We start from the raw sequence: 13,356 nt of genomic DNA on the forward strand, positions 1-13,356 counted from the left end.
ATTTACTCAGGATGGACTGAAGGTGGAATTAGTGGTGCTGCATACAACCAAAACTCCAGTGGATGATTTGATGCAGACATTTTCTGTGAGTGGTTTTCCAAAATAATTATGCAATATTGCAGGACGCTTGATGGTCCTAAAGTGCTTATTGGTGACCATCTCTCAAGTCATTTAACATTACAAGTTATTCAAGATTGTGAAGCAAACAACATTCGTTTTGTCTTACTTCCACCTAACTCAACTCATACGCCAGCCTTTGGACGTGGCATATTTTTTGTCCTTTAAAGAGAGCATGGCGAAAAGTTCTTGGTGTGTCGAAGATGAAAAACAGGGGACCACTTCCTAAAACAGAATTTCGTAGATTGCTGAAATCCCCATTCGAAGCCATAAATTCTACTTCAGCAGAGAATGTGAAATCGGGTTTTAAAGCTTGTGGCATAGTCCCTCTAGATTCACAGAAAGTTCTGAGCAAACATGTAGAACATCGTCTGCAGATGTGGAAAAGTCTTGGACAGACTCACTTATTGAGCACTTAAAGAAAACTCGTGAAAGTGAAATACAAGCAAGCTCTCATAAAGCTGGGAAACGACTCTGCAATGCAAAGATTTGATTGTTACAGATGTGGCAGAGAGAGTAGTTAATGATGCTGATACAGGGGATGTCATGGAAGCAGAAGGGAGCGGATTTTCTGAAATGCATTATGACAAAGGTGATCATGTCCTCATTCCCTTCAATACTGAAGGAAGAGATACATGTTATGTAGGAAAAATTATGGAAGCAGATAGAGACACTGCTATGGTCAATTTTTTAAGGAAGAAAGGTGGCAAAAAAGAGACATTTAGTGTATCCTGATGTTGCTGACATTCAAACAGTTTCCTTATCAAACATTATTTGTAAGGTAAAGATGAAAGATCTATGGAGGACTCGGTATGCAATCTCAGACATTAATGTGAACAATGTGGAATAGATAGAATTGCCATATGTGACATGATAACATTTTTATGATGTTGGTTTTATGTTCAAGTTCTTAAAAGTAGTACTCATTTAACTGTATTTTCAATCGTAATTTTGATGTTAAATGTCTTTTTTAAAAACATATACTACTGTACACCATTATTTCATCTAAAAAGACATACAGTGGTCCACTTTCCACATTGATGGGGTAAAGCGTGGGGTAAAGCGGATCAGATTTTCATAATTTTTCTTTTGGTAACCATGTTCTGTAAAAATATAATGTTAGTGGAATCTGAAAGATGATAAATGTGAAGTACCTGACAATTTTTTGTCAGATTTTCATTAATCATTTAAGTCCTCTTTTCTTTAAAAAAAAAATCAATTTTTGATCCGCTTTACTCCATTTTAAGGTATTTCGAAAGAAGGTCGCACATGTTACCAGAAGAGAGTGAAGATGGATCCTGCAGGGGGGCCATTGGCAAAGGAGTTGATACATGCCAGACAATAACCAAGACAAAAAGAAAGCACAGTATAAGGTAACATCAGCCAGTCCAAATGCACGAAACTGCTGCTGCAACTGTTTTTGAGGCTTCCCATTCTTCGACAGGCTCATTGTAAGCTGGAAACAGTGGGGGCTAAACAACATTGGTAGGGACAGGCAAAGCAGGAGGTGCAAGAGGTGACGCGGATTGATATGGGCTCGAACTGGCCACAACAGAAACAAGCATTTGCAATAGCTGGGATTGATTGTGCTGCAATGTGGTGAACACTTCCTGCTGTTGGCTAAGGTGATGCAATGCCGCAGAAAGAGCCCTTTGTTGATCAACCTTCCGGCATAAAAACTCATCTGTAGCACCGTCTGACATTATAGATGCAACGGAGGACCAACCAGAAACTGAAATCCACACAGACAACAATCCTATCCTCGTCGCCACTCGTGTTGTAACTTGGACATAAAACACAACCAAGAATGTCAGTACAACTTTATTAGATTATGACATGTACGCCAGTCACCATAACATACACTGAACACAATAAGATAAGGCAAATGTTTACAAGTAATAATAACAGGATAATTGAATGTGAGAATAGTGTGACAGGGTTTAAACAGGCACCTGTGGTGGGCTCTACAGGAAGCTCCCAGTATTGCTCTTTGGTGGTGCACTCTCGTGGATGACAACACACTGCTATGCATGGGGGTTTCAAGCATGCGCGCATTACTTCAAAGGTGAATGGCTGTCTTTCGTAATTTTTGAGAAAATTCTTCACAAGGCTAAATACTGCTGATATACACTCATAAACGTAAAAGTGACATAGTTATCTTAGCTTTTGAAACTAAGCTTACAACATAGAAAATTAGAAGTGATGTCATCATACTAGATTTTGAAACTAATAGTTCTTTGCTCATGGAAGAGAGGGAGGGATACGTTGAGGGAGGTTGAAAGTGTAGGTTACTCACACCTAAGGATGAGAGGAAGCCACCAGTAGTGAACGAAGGTACATATTTAGCGACAATTTTTTTCGTTGATTCCATCCGGGAATTTCTGCCATCATAATAGAAAAAATTACATTAAGTAAATATGTGATGTACAAGAATAATAATGAAATCATTATACTGCACCATTCTTCTTTTTCTTGTTGTATCAGCTGTCTACAGACCGTGCTGTTTCAACTGTACGGTACCTTTTTCTTGCCTGTGGGCTTTAACTTTGGCCTAGTAACCCTCTTTCATTTCCTGTCCTCTCTTCCATTCATATTTTTCGAATTTTTAGTTTTTGCTTCCCTTGGAAACCAATGTACTCTTGGAGTTTTTTCTGGAGCAGAATGTGTTTTTGGATATCCTTCTGTGTTCCCCTCACTTCTTGCAAGTCTTTTCTATCTTGGTGAACCTCTCCGCCTTAGCTTCCTTGTTGAGTGTTTAGCAGATGATTCAGTTGGCCAAACTTATAGAATCTATATGAGAATGTGTTTGTAGAAAACAAGCCTGCTCTAACGAATGATATTTATGATCTTTTATACACTGAAGAGGCAAAGGAACTGGCACATGCCTAATATTGTGTAGGGCTGCCGCGAACAAGCAGAAGTGCCATAACACAACGAGGCACAGACTTGACTAATGTCTGAAGTAGTGCTGGAGGGAATTTGCACCATGAATCCTACAGAGCTGTCCATAAATCCGTAAGAGTAAGAGGAGGTGAAGATCAGCTCGTTGCAAGGCATCCCAGTTATGCTTAATAGTGTTCATGTCTGGGGAGTTTGGTGGCCAGTACAAGAGTTTAAACTCAGAAGAATGTTCCTGGAGCCACTCTACAGCAATTCTGAATGTGTGGGGTGTCGCATTGTCCTGCTAGAATTGCCCAAGTCTGTCGGAATGCACAATAGACATGAATGGATGCAGGTAGTCAGGCAGGTTGCTTATGTATGTGCCACCTGTCAGTTATATCTAGACGTATCAGTGATCCCATATCACTCAAACTGCACACGCCCCACAACACTGCAGAGCCTCCACCAGCTTGAACAGTCCCCTGCTGACATGCAGGGTCCATGGATTCATCAGGTTGTCTCCATACCCGTACACAGCCATCCACTCAATACAATTTGAAACAAGACTCATCTGACCAGGCAACATGTTTCCAGTCATCAACAGTCCAATCTCGATGTTGACAGGCCAAGGCGAGGTGTTAAGCTTTGTGTCATGCAGTCATCAAGGGCTCTGAAAGCCAATATCAATAATGTTTCGTTGTGTAGTTCACACAGCTGACACTTGTTGATGGCCCAGTATTGAAATCTGCAGCAACTTGGAGAAGGGTTGCACTTCTGTCACACTGAACGATTCTCTTCAGTCGTTGTTGGCTCCATTCTTGCAGGATCTTTTTCTGGCAGTAGTGATGTTGGAGATTTGATGTTTTGCTGAATTCCTGATATCCACAGCACACTTATGAAATGGTCGAACGGGAAAATCCCCACTTCATCGCTACCTCGGAGATGCTGTGTCCCACTGCTTGTATGCCGACTATAACATGACATTCAAACTCACTCAAATGTTGATAACCTGTCATTGTAGCAGCAATAACAGATTTAACAACTGTGCCAGACACTTGGTGTCTTATATAGACATTGCCGACCGCAGTGCCATATTCTGCCTGTTTATATATATCTGTATTTGAATACGCATGCCTATACCAGTTTCTTTGGCACTTCAATGTATATATGTATAGGAGTGCATTGTGTGTGGAGTCTTCTGATTTCACAATTTCCTTTAACTTAACCAAGGAATTTCTCAAGATATGTGTTTATATCATTTCTTAATCGTACCTTTTCTGTCCATAGCAAGGCATTCTGTGGCATACAAGGCCTGTGGAGTAAAGTTGTATCTTGGTGTTAATGGATACTGATTTCTTCTTATAAAGACTTTTGGTTAGTTTGTAAGCCATTTGTTTTTCTGACTTGTGAAGCAAAGAGGAGTTTGACTCTGATCACCCTCACATGTATTTAAACTTTTTCCACACAATTAATATATCCTACTTCTACCTCTAATAGCCCAATCCTACATTATTTTTTTATTTAAATCTGTTTTGAAATTATTTTTTATTCTTACACATATCAGTCTCTAAAGTTCTTCTTCTCTTTTCCCCCACTCTCCGGATTACTATCCAGTTTTTCAATTTTGTTATCTTGTATTTCGATAATTAACCTAGTCAAATTCCCTGTTGTGAAGAAGCTGAATGGAGAACCTTGTGCTGAAAGTCATGTCATGAGAGACAAAAGATGTGGAACAGAAGAATGTTTAAGAGTGTGGATTGAATGGAAGAACAACCATCCAAGGAGGAATGCGTACTGCTCAAGATTAAAATGTTAATAATGTCATATTGTTATCAGAATGAAGTCCAAATCCGAAAGCAGGATCATCAATTAAATACAACACTTATCACTGAAAGCCCATTTATTACATACACTAACGTACTGCCAGAACAGAAATGACCTCCTGGGCAAAGAGAGCAGCTATTTATACAAACTTAGAATATTTGACAATGCTGATGGTCGGGTTTGAACTGGCGTCCAGCACCATGCCAGCCAGTGATAGTAATCACTACAGCACACTGGGTGCACCATAGCTCATGGCAATAATAATATGGATTCATTGAGAAATGAACATTAAGGTTTAACTGTGGATTGTAAAAATTATTGCACTATGACTTGTTTCTCAATTATTTTCTGTACTTCTATTAATTTTTAATATATTGTGTTCAAGTCATAAACACTGCTGGTCACTAAAGTAGCAAACACTATGTAGGAAGGTGGCGTGCAACAAATGTCAAACTGGCATGAAGTGTACTGCAGGCTGAGATATCCAAGTGATTAGCATTTCAGCAAACCACAAAAAGTAGGTAAGAGTAACGCCTTCTACATTTTGTATGTATGGAAAGGTTACTCCAAGGGTTTATCATTCAGAAATTTTGTTTGTTGTTTGGGAGAAGATCGTGTTGTACCTCATATGAGGAGAAACATCCACCAGCAAGTGTCAGAATTTGACTGTGACAGGATTGTGGAATACTGACACTGTGGTTTATGGTTCTACATTGGTCAGGATCCCCCAGCTATCATGTGAATACGGAATCAATGGTTTCAGGAGGGCCGTACTCAGCACCACGTGGGAACTCAATGGATCAGGCGACTAGATCATTGTTCACTTGTCCGTACAGGAAGGTACAGCCATGTTGCACACAGACCAAGTGATGAGATATAGAACACTGTAGGCTGTTAGCGCAATGACCATTTATGCAGCTTCCCTTGACGAGGCAGCAAAGAGACGTGTGGCGATAGTGATGTGCCCATCAACAACACTGGGCTTAGGAGTGGCACTACATCATCTTTTCATAGGAGTCCTTTTCAACTTACTGTTCACCAATGTGGAAGCTGCAAAAAGAACAAATTATGCCAGGTGACATTTGTCATCATCACCTGGGGCCAAAACTTGGTGTGAAGGCATCGGATACCACTACACGCACCTTCAGTTCACATAGCCATTAGTCTGGACAGCAGCTGATATATTTACGAGGTATTAAGGCTGGTGGCTCTGTCTCAGCTCTGGGGTCATTGTGATGGTATCTCTCAGCAAGATAATGCAAGACTACATTATGCCTGTTCTGTCCTGAATTATCCCGATACCCTGTGTGTGACTGTTGCTCTGACCATTCCACTCTGCAGATCTCTAACCCATTGAAAATATCTGATCATGGATTGCCAAGAGACTGTCTCATCATCACTCACCAGTCATTACAACTGAAAGGTTCTGACACAGAACTGAAGCAACATGGAATTACATACCTTCACCTGTCATCCAAGCTCAGTTTCACTTTATGCCAAGTTGGGTTGTTGCTACCACAACTGGCAGATCTGTACACTAAATTTTGTACCCTGTACGACCTTCCCCCTGTCCCCTCTACAAAATTACCTATGAATTTAGTAATGTATTCATTTATTCATTCTACTACACATCCGCAGCTTGTGGTCTAGTGGCTAGCTTTGCTGCCTCTGGATCACGGGGTCCCGGGTTCGATTCCCGGCCGGGTTGGGGATTTTCTCTGTCCGGGAACTGGGTGTTTGTGTTGTCCTCATCATTTCATCATCCTCATCATCATTTGTGTAATGGGGTGGTGACAAGAAGGGCATCTGGCCACCCTTAAATTAACCCTGCCGAATCTGACCATAACCATGCCGACCCTGCAAAACTGTTAGACAAAGGCACAAGGAAAGGAAGAAAGAAGATTCATTCTAATACACCTTTTACAGCACAATAAGAAAAATTTCATTATCGTCATTCTTTCTGGTGTTGCCATTTTAACAGACAGTAGTGAAATTACTATATACCACACCACAAATGGTAATGTTTGTTACCTCAAAAGCTGATTCCTGCTTTCCCTAATAATGGGAAGTACAGTAGAATTTTGTACTTAAAACAGATTCTCTCCATGACAAACTCATAAATGAAGGGTTGACATAATATATGGTGATGTATTAAACATATCAGATTGATAAAAAAATGTGGTCTGATTTTTTTCCTCTGGTATTGTCCACAAAGGAGAGATGAATGATTAAAGGAGATGAAGGCAAATTAAAACATCAATATTTCAGCTGAATTCTCAGACACACAGATTACAGAAGTTAATACTGTCCCTGCTTCACTTCTCTTAACCTGGAGCTGCACACAGGTTCTTTGTGCGATCCAGTCACGATGAAGCATTTGCAGTGACATGTTCCTCTGCATTTATTTTAATTTGTTGCTGCTCTTTATATTTTGTTTCTACGAAAATTAAAGCAAAACAACTTGGATCGACCAAGCGACAAAAGTGGAAAAAATCCAAGTATTGTAGTATGTTAATAACTTCCTGTCTCTCAACTACTGCGGATATTCACAGAATGCTTGTTAATTTTTATGAGAGGAATGAGAGATAAATGATAAATCACTTCAAAGATAAAACTTTACACATCTGTGGCATACTAAGGGGAAAAAATCTGAATGATGGCAAGGAAACAGCTAGGCTAATCAAGACATGCATATAAAAGAGGAGTCCATCCTAAGTAGATAGGAACTGAAAGCGATGTGCCAACCGTTTTTTTTTTTTTTTTTTTTTTTTTTTTTTTTTTAAGAAAGAAAGAAAAAGAAGCAGCCAATACAGTGAGAAAGCTGAGAGATTGTCTGCACCTTTCTATATCATCTCACTTCCAAAAAAATGTTTTTTGTATGTTTGTGTTACCAGTGTAACATTTTCACTGCTTTCCCCCTTATTCATTCAAAACCTTATATAAATAAATTACATCAAGTTAGACAAATGACACAATATAAATAGTTTGACTGGATTATATGTTTATGACAGTATAATTACCTTGCTCAACATGTAGCTGTATCAAAGCCAGTTGTATCTTCCACACAGTCAGATGTCTCTGCACCTCCAGCTTCTCCATGTTCAGTAACTTCAGAAGATCTAGAAGCTTCTTGCTCTAAAACATTGTAATTTACATTGTCAAAATGTGTGCATTAATTCTGTGTACACTAATGATGTGGTAACAATGTACAGCACTAAGGATTACTCACCACTTCCTGTAGGTTAGGTGTTGCAATGGCTAATGTCATAAACAGACACCCAAAATGGTAAAGGCCAGTCTCTGTAAGAGACTGCAGTTTTGCCGGTGACAGCTTTGAGTATATACGGCCACGCACCTGTGGCCACAGTTCTGGAGACTGTTGCAAGTGGTTCCCCAATACAGACAAAAACAGACCCCAGCTGTTTTCTACAACTGGAGCTGCAAGTGTACGTGTTGCTCCCCTACCCAATAATTTTCGAACCTGTTCCAATAGTCCTTGACCAGTTTTGCTGCAAGTGGAACAAATGTTCAGTTGCACAGTACAATTGATACTCTATTAATATATTTCAGTTTAAAATATACAATATCATAAAATAAATGCAGCCAAAATGTCTAAAAGTGCACTATGCATTCATTCCAGTGTTATAGCAACCACTGTGTCCAAATTCAAGGTTTCTTGATTCGTAAGAAAAGCAGAAATCGAAGATTGATACGTAAAGCAGCAAAACTCTATGTCCAAGACCAATATTAACAAAAAAACACAATTATATTACATGAATAAACATGTGGAGGATATGATACAGTCTGAGAAAAGGATAATAGAAGGTGGACGCAAATATGCAAAATAGACAGTAAAGTGCAGACATCAATAGGAAAGACAGAAATGGATTATGGAAAGTGAATGCAGGTAATGGCCGTAAAGTATCAATTTTCTCCAAACTATTAACAGTCTTAATAATCTTTAATTGCATGACACTATCATGGATTCAAATAGCTAATATCCAGTTGTTAATTCCTAGACTTTTTATCTACATGCAGAACAATCCAAAACCTTCATTAATCTCTATGTTGCCCTCCAAACTAGGATTTATTATACATAAACCCCTTCTTGGTAAGCTAAGTCGAGCATTCAGCTTCTTGATAAGCTAACCCATGTATTTAATATACTAACTTTACTTTGAGTCTGGTATTGGGCTATATTATTCAGTGACATTAATAATACTTAGAGCCATCAACATATTTATTGCTATTGAAAGTGGCCGTCAATTTGTTGTCGTAGTTGCACCTTATTCCATCCTTTGATTTGAAACTCATTCACAATAACATCACCATAATATTACACATCACAAAATGACACACATATATATTTGATTTTCTAAGAGAAAATAAACAGGAAATGGCAAGGAACCTCTGCTATGCCTTTGTACAAAACTGCAAAATTGGATTCTTGCAGTGTTCCGAGTGCTACGACAGTCACCAACTGTAAAAGAATTTCTATTATCGTAATGTGTAAAAGTTGGTGGGTAGGAAAAATTAATTTGCGGTGTGAATGTAAAATAACCCACACCATTACAATTTACCATATATATTGATACATGGAACATGAACTTTTTGACTCAGTTCTTCACATTCACTATTCACACTTTTAACAGCAGACATAATATTACCGAACTGTACTGCTGCTTTATGACTAGTTACCCACAGAAGTTCATTTTAATTGTAATTTATACTTTCAATTTTATTAACAAGAACACCACTTGCTCACAAACTGATTGATAGAGAAAATGTCACCCTATCATGTACCAGTCAAAACAACAGAAATTTAGGTCACACATACCTAATTATATGTTTATAATTTAACTGGATAGATAACAAATCCAATCATCAAGCAGCGGCAGGAGAACACAAATATAAAAAAAAAGTATTACTTATGCAAGCATTTGGAGCCAGTGGCGCCTGCTTCTGGCAGAAGGGTTGAAGGGAGAGGAGGGATGAAGCGAAAGGAACTGGAGAGGTTTAGGAAAAGATGTAAAGTTCGGAAGCCATCCAGAACCCTAGGTCAGGGGTGACTTACCAGACAACACGAGAAGGGAAGATTAATTATATGTTTAATATTTTATAAACATCAGCTTTTATGAATTGCACAGGAGGGAACTCTCCCAGCAATATATCATATGTTCTCATAACCATCCTGGCCTCAACCTTTGATAGTCATCTAGCCCCTTCCATGATCCAATTCCAGCACTACACAGCCCTCTATTCCACCAATGCACCCAGTCTTTTCCCTTATCTCTTTGCTATCCCCACTCACCTCTCCCCAACTCCACCTAACCTCCCAACTGCACCTAGCTGCCCTACCCTCTCTCCACCTCATCTCTGCACACTCTCCAGAAGTACTTCACTGTCCCCTACCCCTTCCCTGCTATTCCTTCCCCTCGCCACCTCAGCCTCCTCCTTACCCCCACCCCCAGTTGCCTCTCCCATCAAACACTGATGCTGCCACTTATAGTAGGCATCAGCTGCCAGAGACTGTAGTCATGTGTGTGCAAGTTGCATTTGCAGGTGTGTGTGTGTGTGTGTGTGTGTGTGTGTGTGTGTGTGTGTGTGTGTTTATTTTTGACAAAGGGCTTGTTGGCCGTAAGCTTATTTTCTGACACACTTTTTGTTGCGCCCATCTGCAACTCATCATCTCCATCATACGGCGAGTAGCAACTACCCTTTTCATAATATTGTTATATTTAATAAAGACAGTTACATATGATGAAAGCACATCCTGAAGTTAGACAAGGAACAACATCAAGGTGAATGGAATACAAACCCAACATTTTATTGCAACATGTTCTTACAGTCTGTGTTTTTGTAACTCTGCTTAGTCAAAAATTGGTGTATGTTTTTTGGTCACGTATTTAGCCTTTGTACCATTGTTTTCACTACCTGGTTTTTCTTTTTTCCTTTGAATTTATGGGAGAAATGTAGGAGGTTAAAAGCTTGATTCTGATTCCTTTTTACATTGAAAAATATGTAAAAATCTGCCAATCAGTTGCATAGATGTTCTATAGAAATATATATAGAAGTCAGTCTCCTCACACCACACCGGTGTTACTTATGTATTAATGTTTGACTTTTTGAAGAACATTATGTCTTATATTTTAATGTATGACTTGAGCAACTCAGTTCTTAAATCACTGTACATCTTTGACGATACGTTCTTCACGTAATCACCTAACCTTCTGATGAAGTCACTCTTAGAGGTGACGAAACCGGGTCAAGGTATATAGAAAATCTATGCAACCGGTTGGCAGATTTTTACATATTTTTCAAATTTGTGTATATGGTTGCTGCAAACACCAGCCATGTTCAAAGTTGTACACCTTTTTACATTGCTCCCAAGGTTAGTGTAATTTTGATTTGGAAAAAATGAGTTGAGTGTCATAATCACTGAGCTTTCTTATTCAGTAACATATTGTGAGCTTTCATTTTTGGCTTTCATTTTTAGATTTCATATAGAAATAACTCTAATGAACTGCATATTGCACACTAAATGGAACAATTGAAAACATCCTTTACAAGATAATTAATAGCTATTAACTGGTACACCAAACCACTAAAAGGAAAATTTTTGAGTTCTAAATACTTAGATTGTTTTAGTGGGAAATTCCATCAAGTAAATTTTAATATATATTGCTTACTTGTAGTTATAGTGTACTCTCTTTTACTTTACTTACCTGTATGTCTTTACCAATTTGTTTAGGAAAAGGGGCGTAACGCACATGGACTTTAAAACAGAATTCAAATCTGTAAATCATTTACACTCCTGGAAATGGAAAAAAGAACACATTGACACCGGTGTGTCAGACCCACCATACTTGCTCCGGACACTGCGAGAGGGCTGTACAAGCAATGATCACACGCACGGCACAGCAGACACACCAGGAACCGCGGTGTTGGCCGTCGAATGGCGCTAGCTGCGCAGCATTTGTGCACCGCCGCCGTCAGTGTCAGCCAGTTTGCCGTGGCATACGGAGCTCCATCACAGTCTTTAACACTGGTAGCATGCCGCGACAGCGTGGACGTGAACCGTATGTGCAGTTGACGGACTTTGAGCGAGGGCGTATAGTGGGCATGCGGGAGGCCGGGTGGACGTACCGCCGAATTGCTCAACACGTGGGGCGTGAGGTCTCCACAGTACATCGATGTTGTCGCCAGTGGTCGGCGGAAGGTGCACGTGCCCGTCGACCTGGGACCGGACCGCAGCGACGCACGGATGCACGCCAAGACCGTAGGACCCTACGCAGTGCCGTAGGGGACCGCACCGCCACTTCCCAGCAAATTAGGGACACTGTTGCTCCTGGGGTATCGGCGAGGACCATTCGCAACCGTCTCCATGAAGCTGGGCTACGGTCCCGCACACCGTTAGGCCGTCTTCCGCTCACGCCCCAACATCGTGCAGCCCGCCTCCAGTGGTGTCGCGACAGGCGTGAATGGAGGGACGAATGGAGACGTGTCGTCTCCAGCGATGAGAGTCGCTTCTGCCTTGGTGCCAATGATGGTCGTATGCGTGTTTGGTGCCGTGCAGGTGAGCGCCACAATCAGGACTGCATACGACCGAGGCACACAGGGCCAACACCCGGCATCATGGTGTGGGGAGCGATCTCCTACACTGGCCGTACACCACTGGTGATCGTCGAGGGGACACTGAATAGTGCACGGTACATCCAAACCGTCATCGAACCCATCGTTCTACCATTCCTAGACCGGCAAGGGAACTTGCTGTTCCAACAGGACAATGCACGTCCGCATGTATCCCGTGCCACCCAACGTGCTCTAGAAGGTGTAAGTCAACTACCCTGGCCAGCAAGATCTCCGGATCTGTCCCCCATTGAGCATGTTTGGGACTGGATGAAGCGTCGTCTCACGCGGTCTGCACGTCCAGCACGAACGCTGGTCCAGCTGAGGCGCCAGGTGGAAATGGCATGGCAAGCCGTTCCACAGGACTACATCCAGCATCTCTACGATCGTCTCCATGGGAGAATAGCAGCCTGCATTGCTGCGAAAGGTGGATATACACTGTACTAGTGCCGACATTGTGCATGCTCTGTAGCCTGTGTCTATGTGCCTGTGGTTCTGTCAGTGTGATCATGTGATGTATCTGACCCCAGGAATGTGTCAATAAAGTTTCCCCTTCCTGGGACAATGAATTCACGGTGTTCTTATTTCAATTTCCAGGAGTGTATAATCCTTTCTTTTCTGTCAACTGTCTTCAAATTTTGACATTTGTCAACGCAAAGATAAAAATGTAAATCTATTGGGGAAGGAAATGGCTAATGATAAAATGATGGTTGAAAAAAAGTACACAATAAATATTTTTTTCAAAGTGCTATTAAAAAGGGACAAAAAAACTAGTGGGGAATTCAATGCAAACATTTTAGTATACATGCTATTGAAATAGCTATTTTTTTTCAACTGTCATTTGTTTTAATTTAACTGTTTTATTATCAGTGGTTAGGTTAGGTTAGTGTTTAACGTCCCGTCGAC

The 13,356-nt window shown here is 40.5% G+C and overlaps 1 protein-coding gene across 2 annotated transcripts in view; it reads right to left on the reverse strand.

The window, feature by feature from the left end:
- The window catches only part of LOC124711952 (protein MMS22-like), a 148,350-nt gene that overhangs the window by 75,377 nt on the left and 59,617 nt on the right, over positions 1 to 13,356 (reverse strand). For both annotated transcript variants that reach the window (XM_047242222.1, XM_047242223.1), the window contains 2 exons: positions 8,051 to 8,330; positions 7,842 to 7,956 (listed from right to left, as the gene is read on the reverse strand). In XM_047242222.1, coding sequence (XP_047098178.1) covers positions 7,842 to 7,956; positions 8,051 to 8,330 — 395 coding nt within the window. The remainder of the gene's footprint in view (positions 1 to 7,841; positions 7,957 to 8,050; positions 8,331 to 13,356) is intronic.

This window comes from Schistocerca piceifrons, chromosome 8 (genome assembly GCF_021461385.2).
Source record: "Schistocerca piceifrons isolate TAMUIC-IGC-003096 chromosome 8, iqSchPice1.1, whole genome shotgun sequence".
NCBI classification, from domain to species: Eukaryota; Metazoa; Arthropoda; class Insecta; order Orthoptera; family Acrididae; genus Schistocerca; species Schistocerca piceifrons.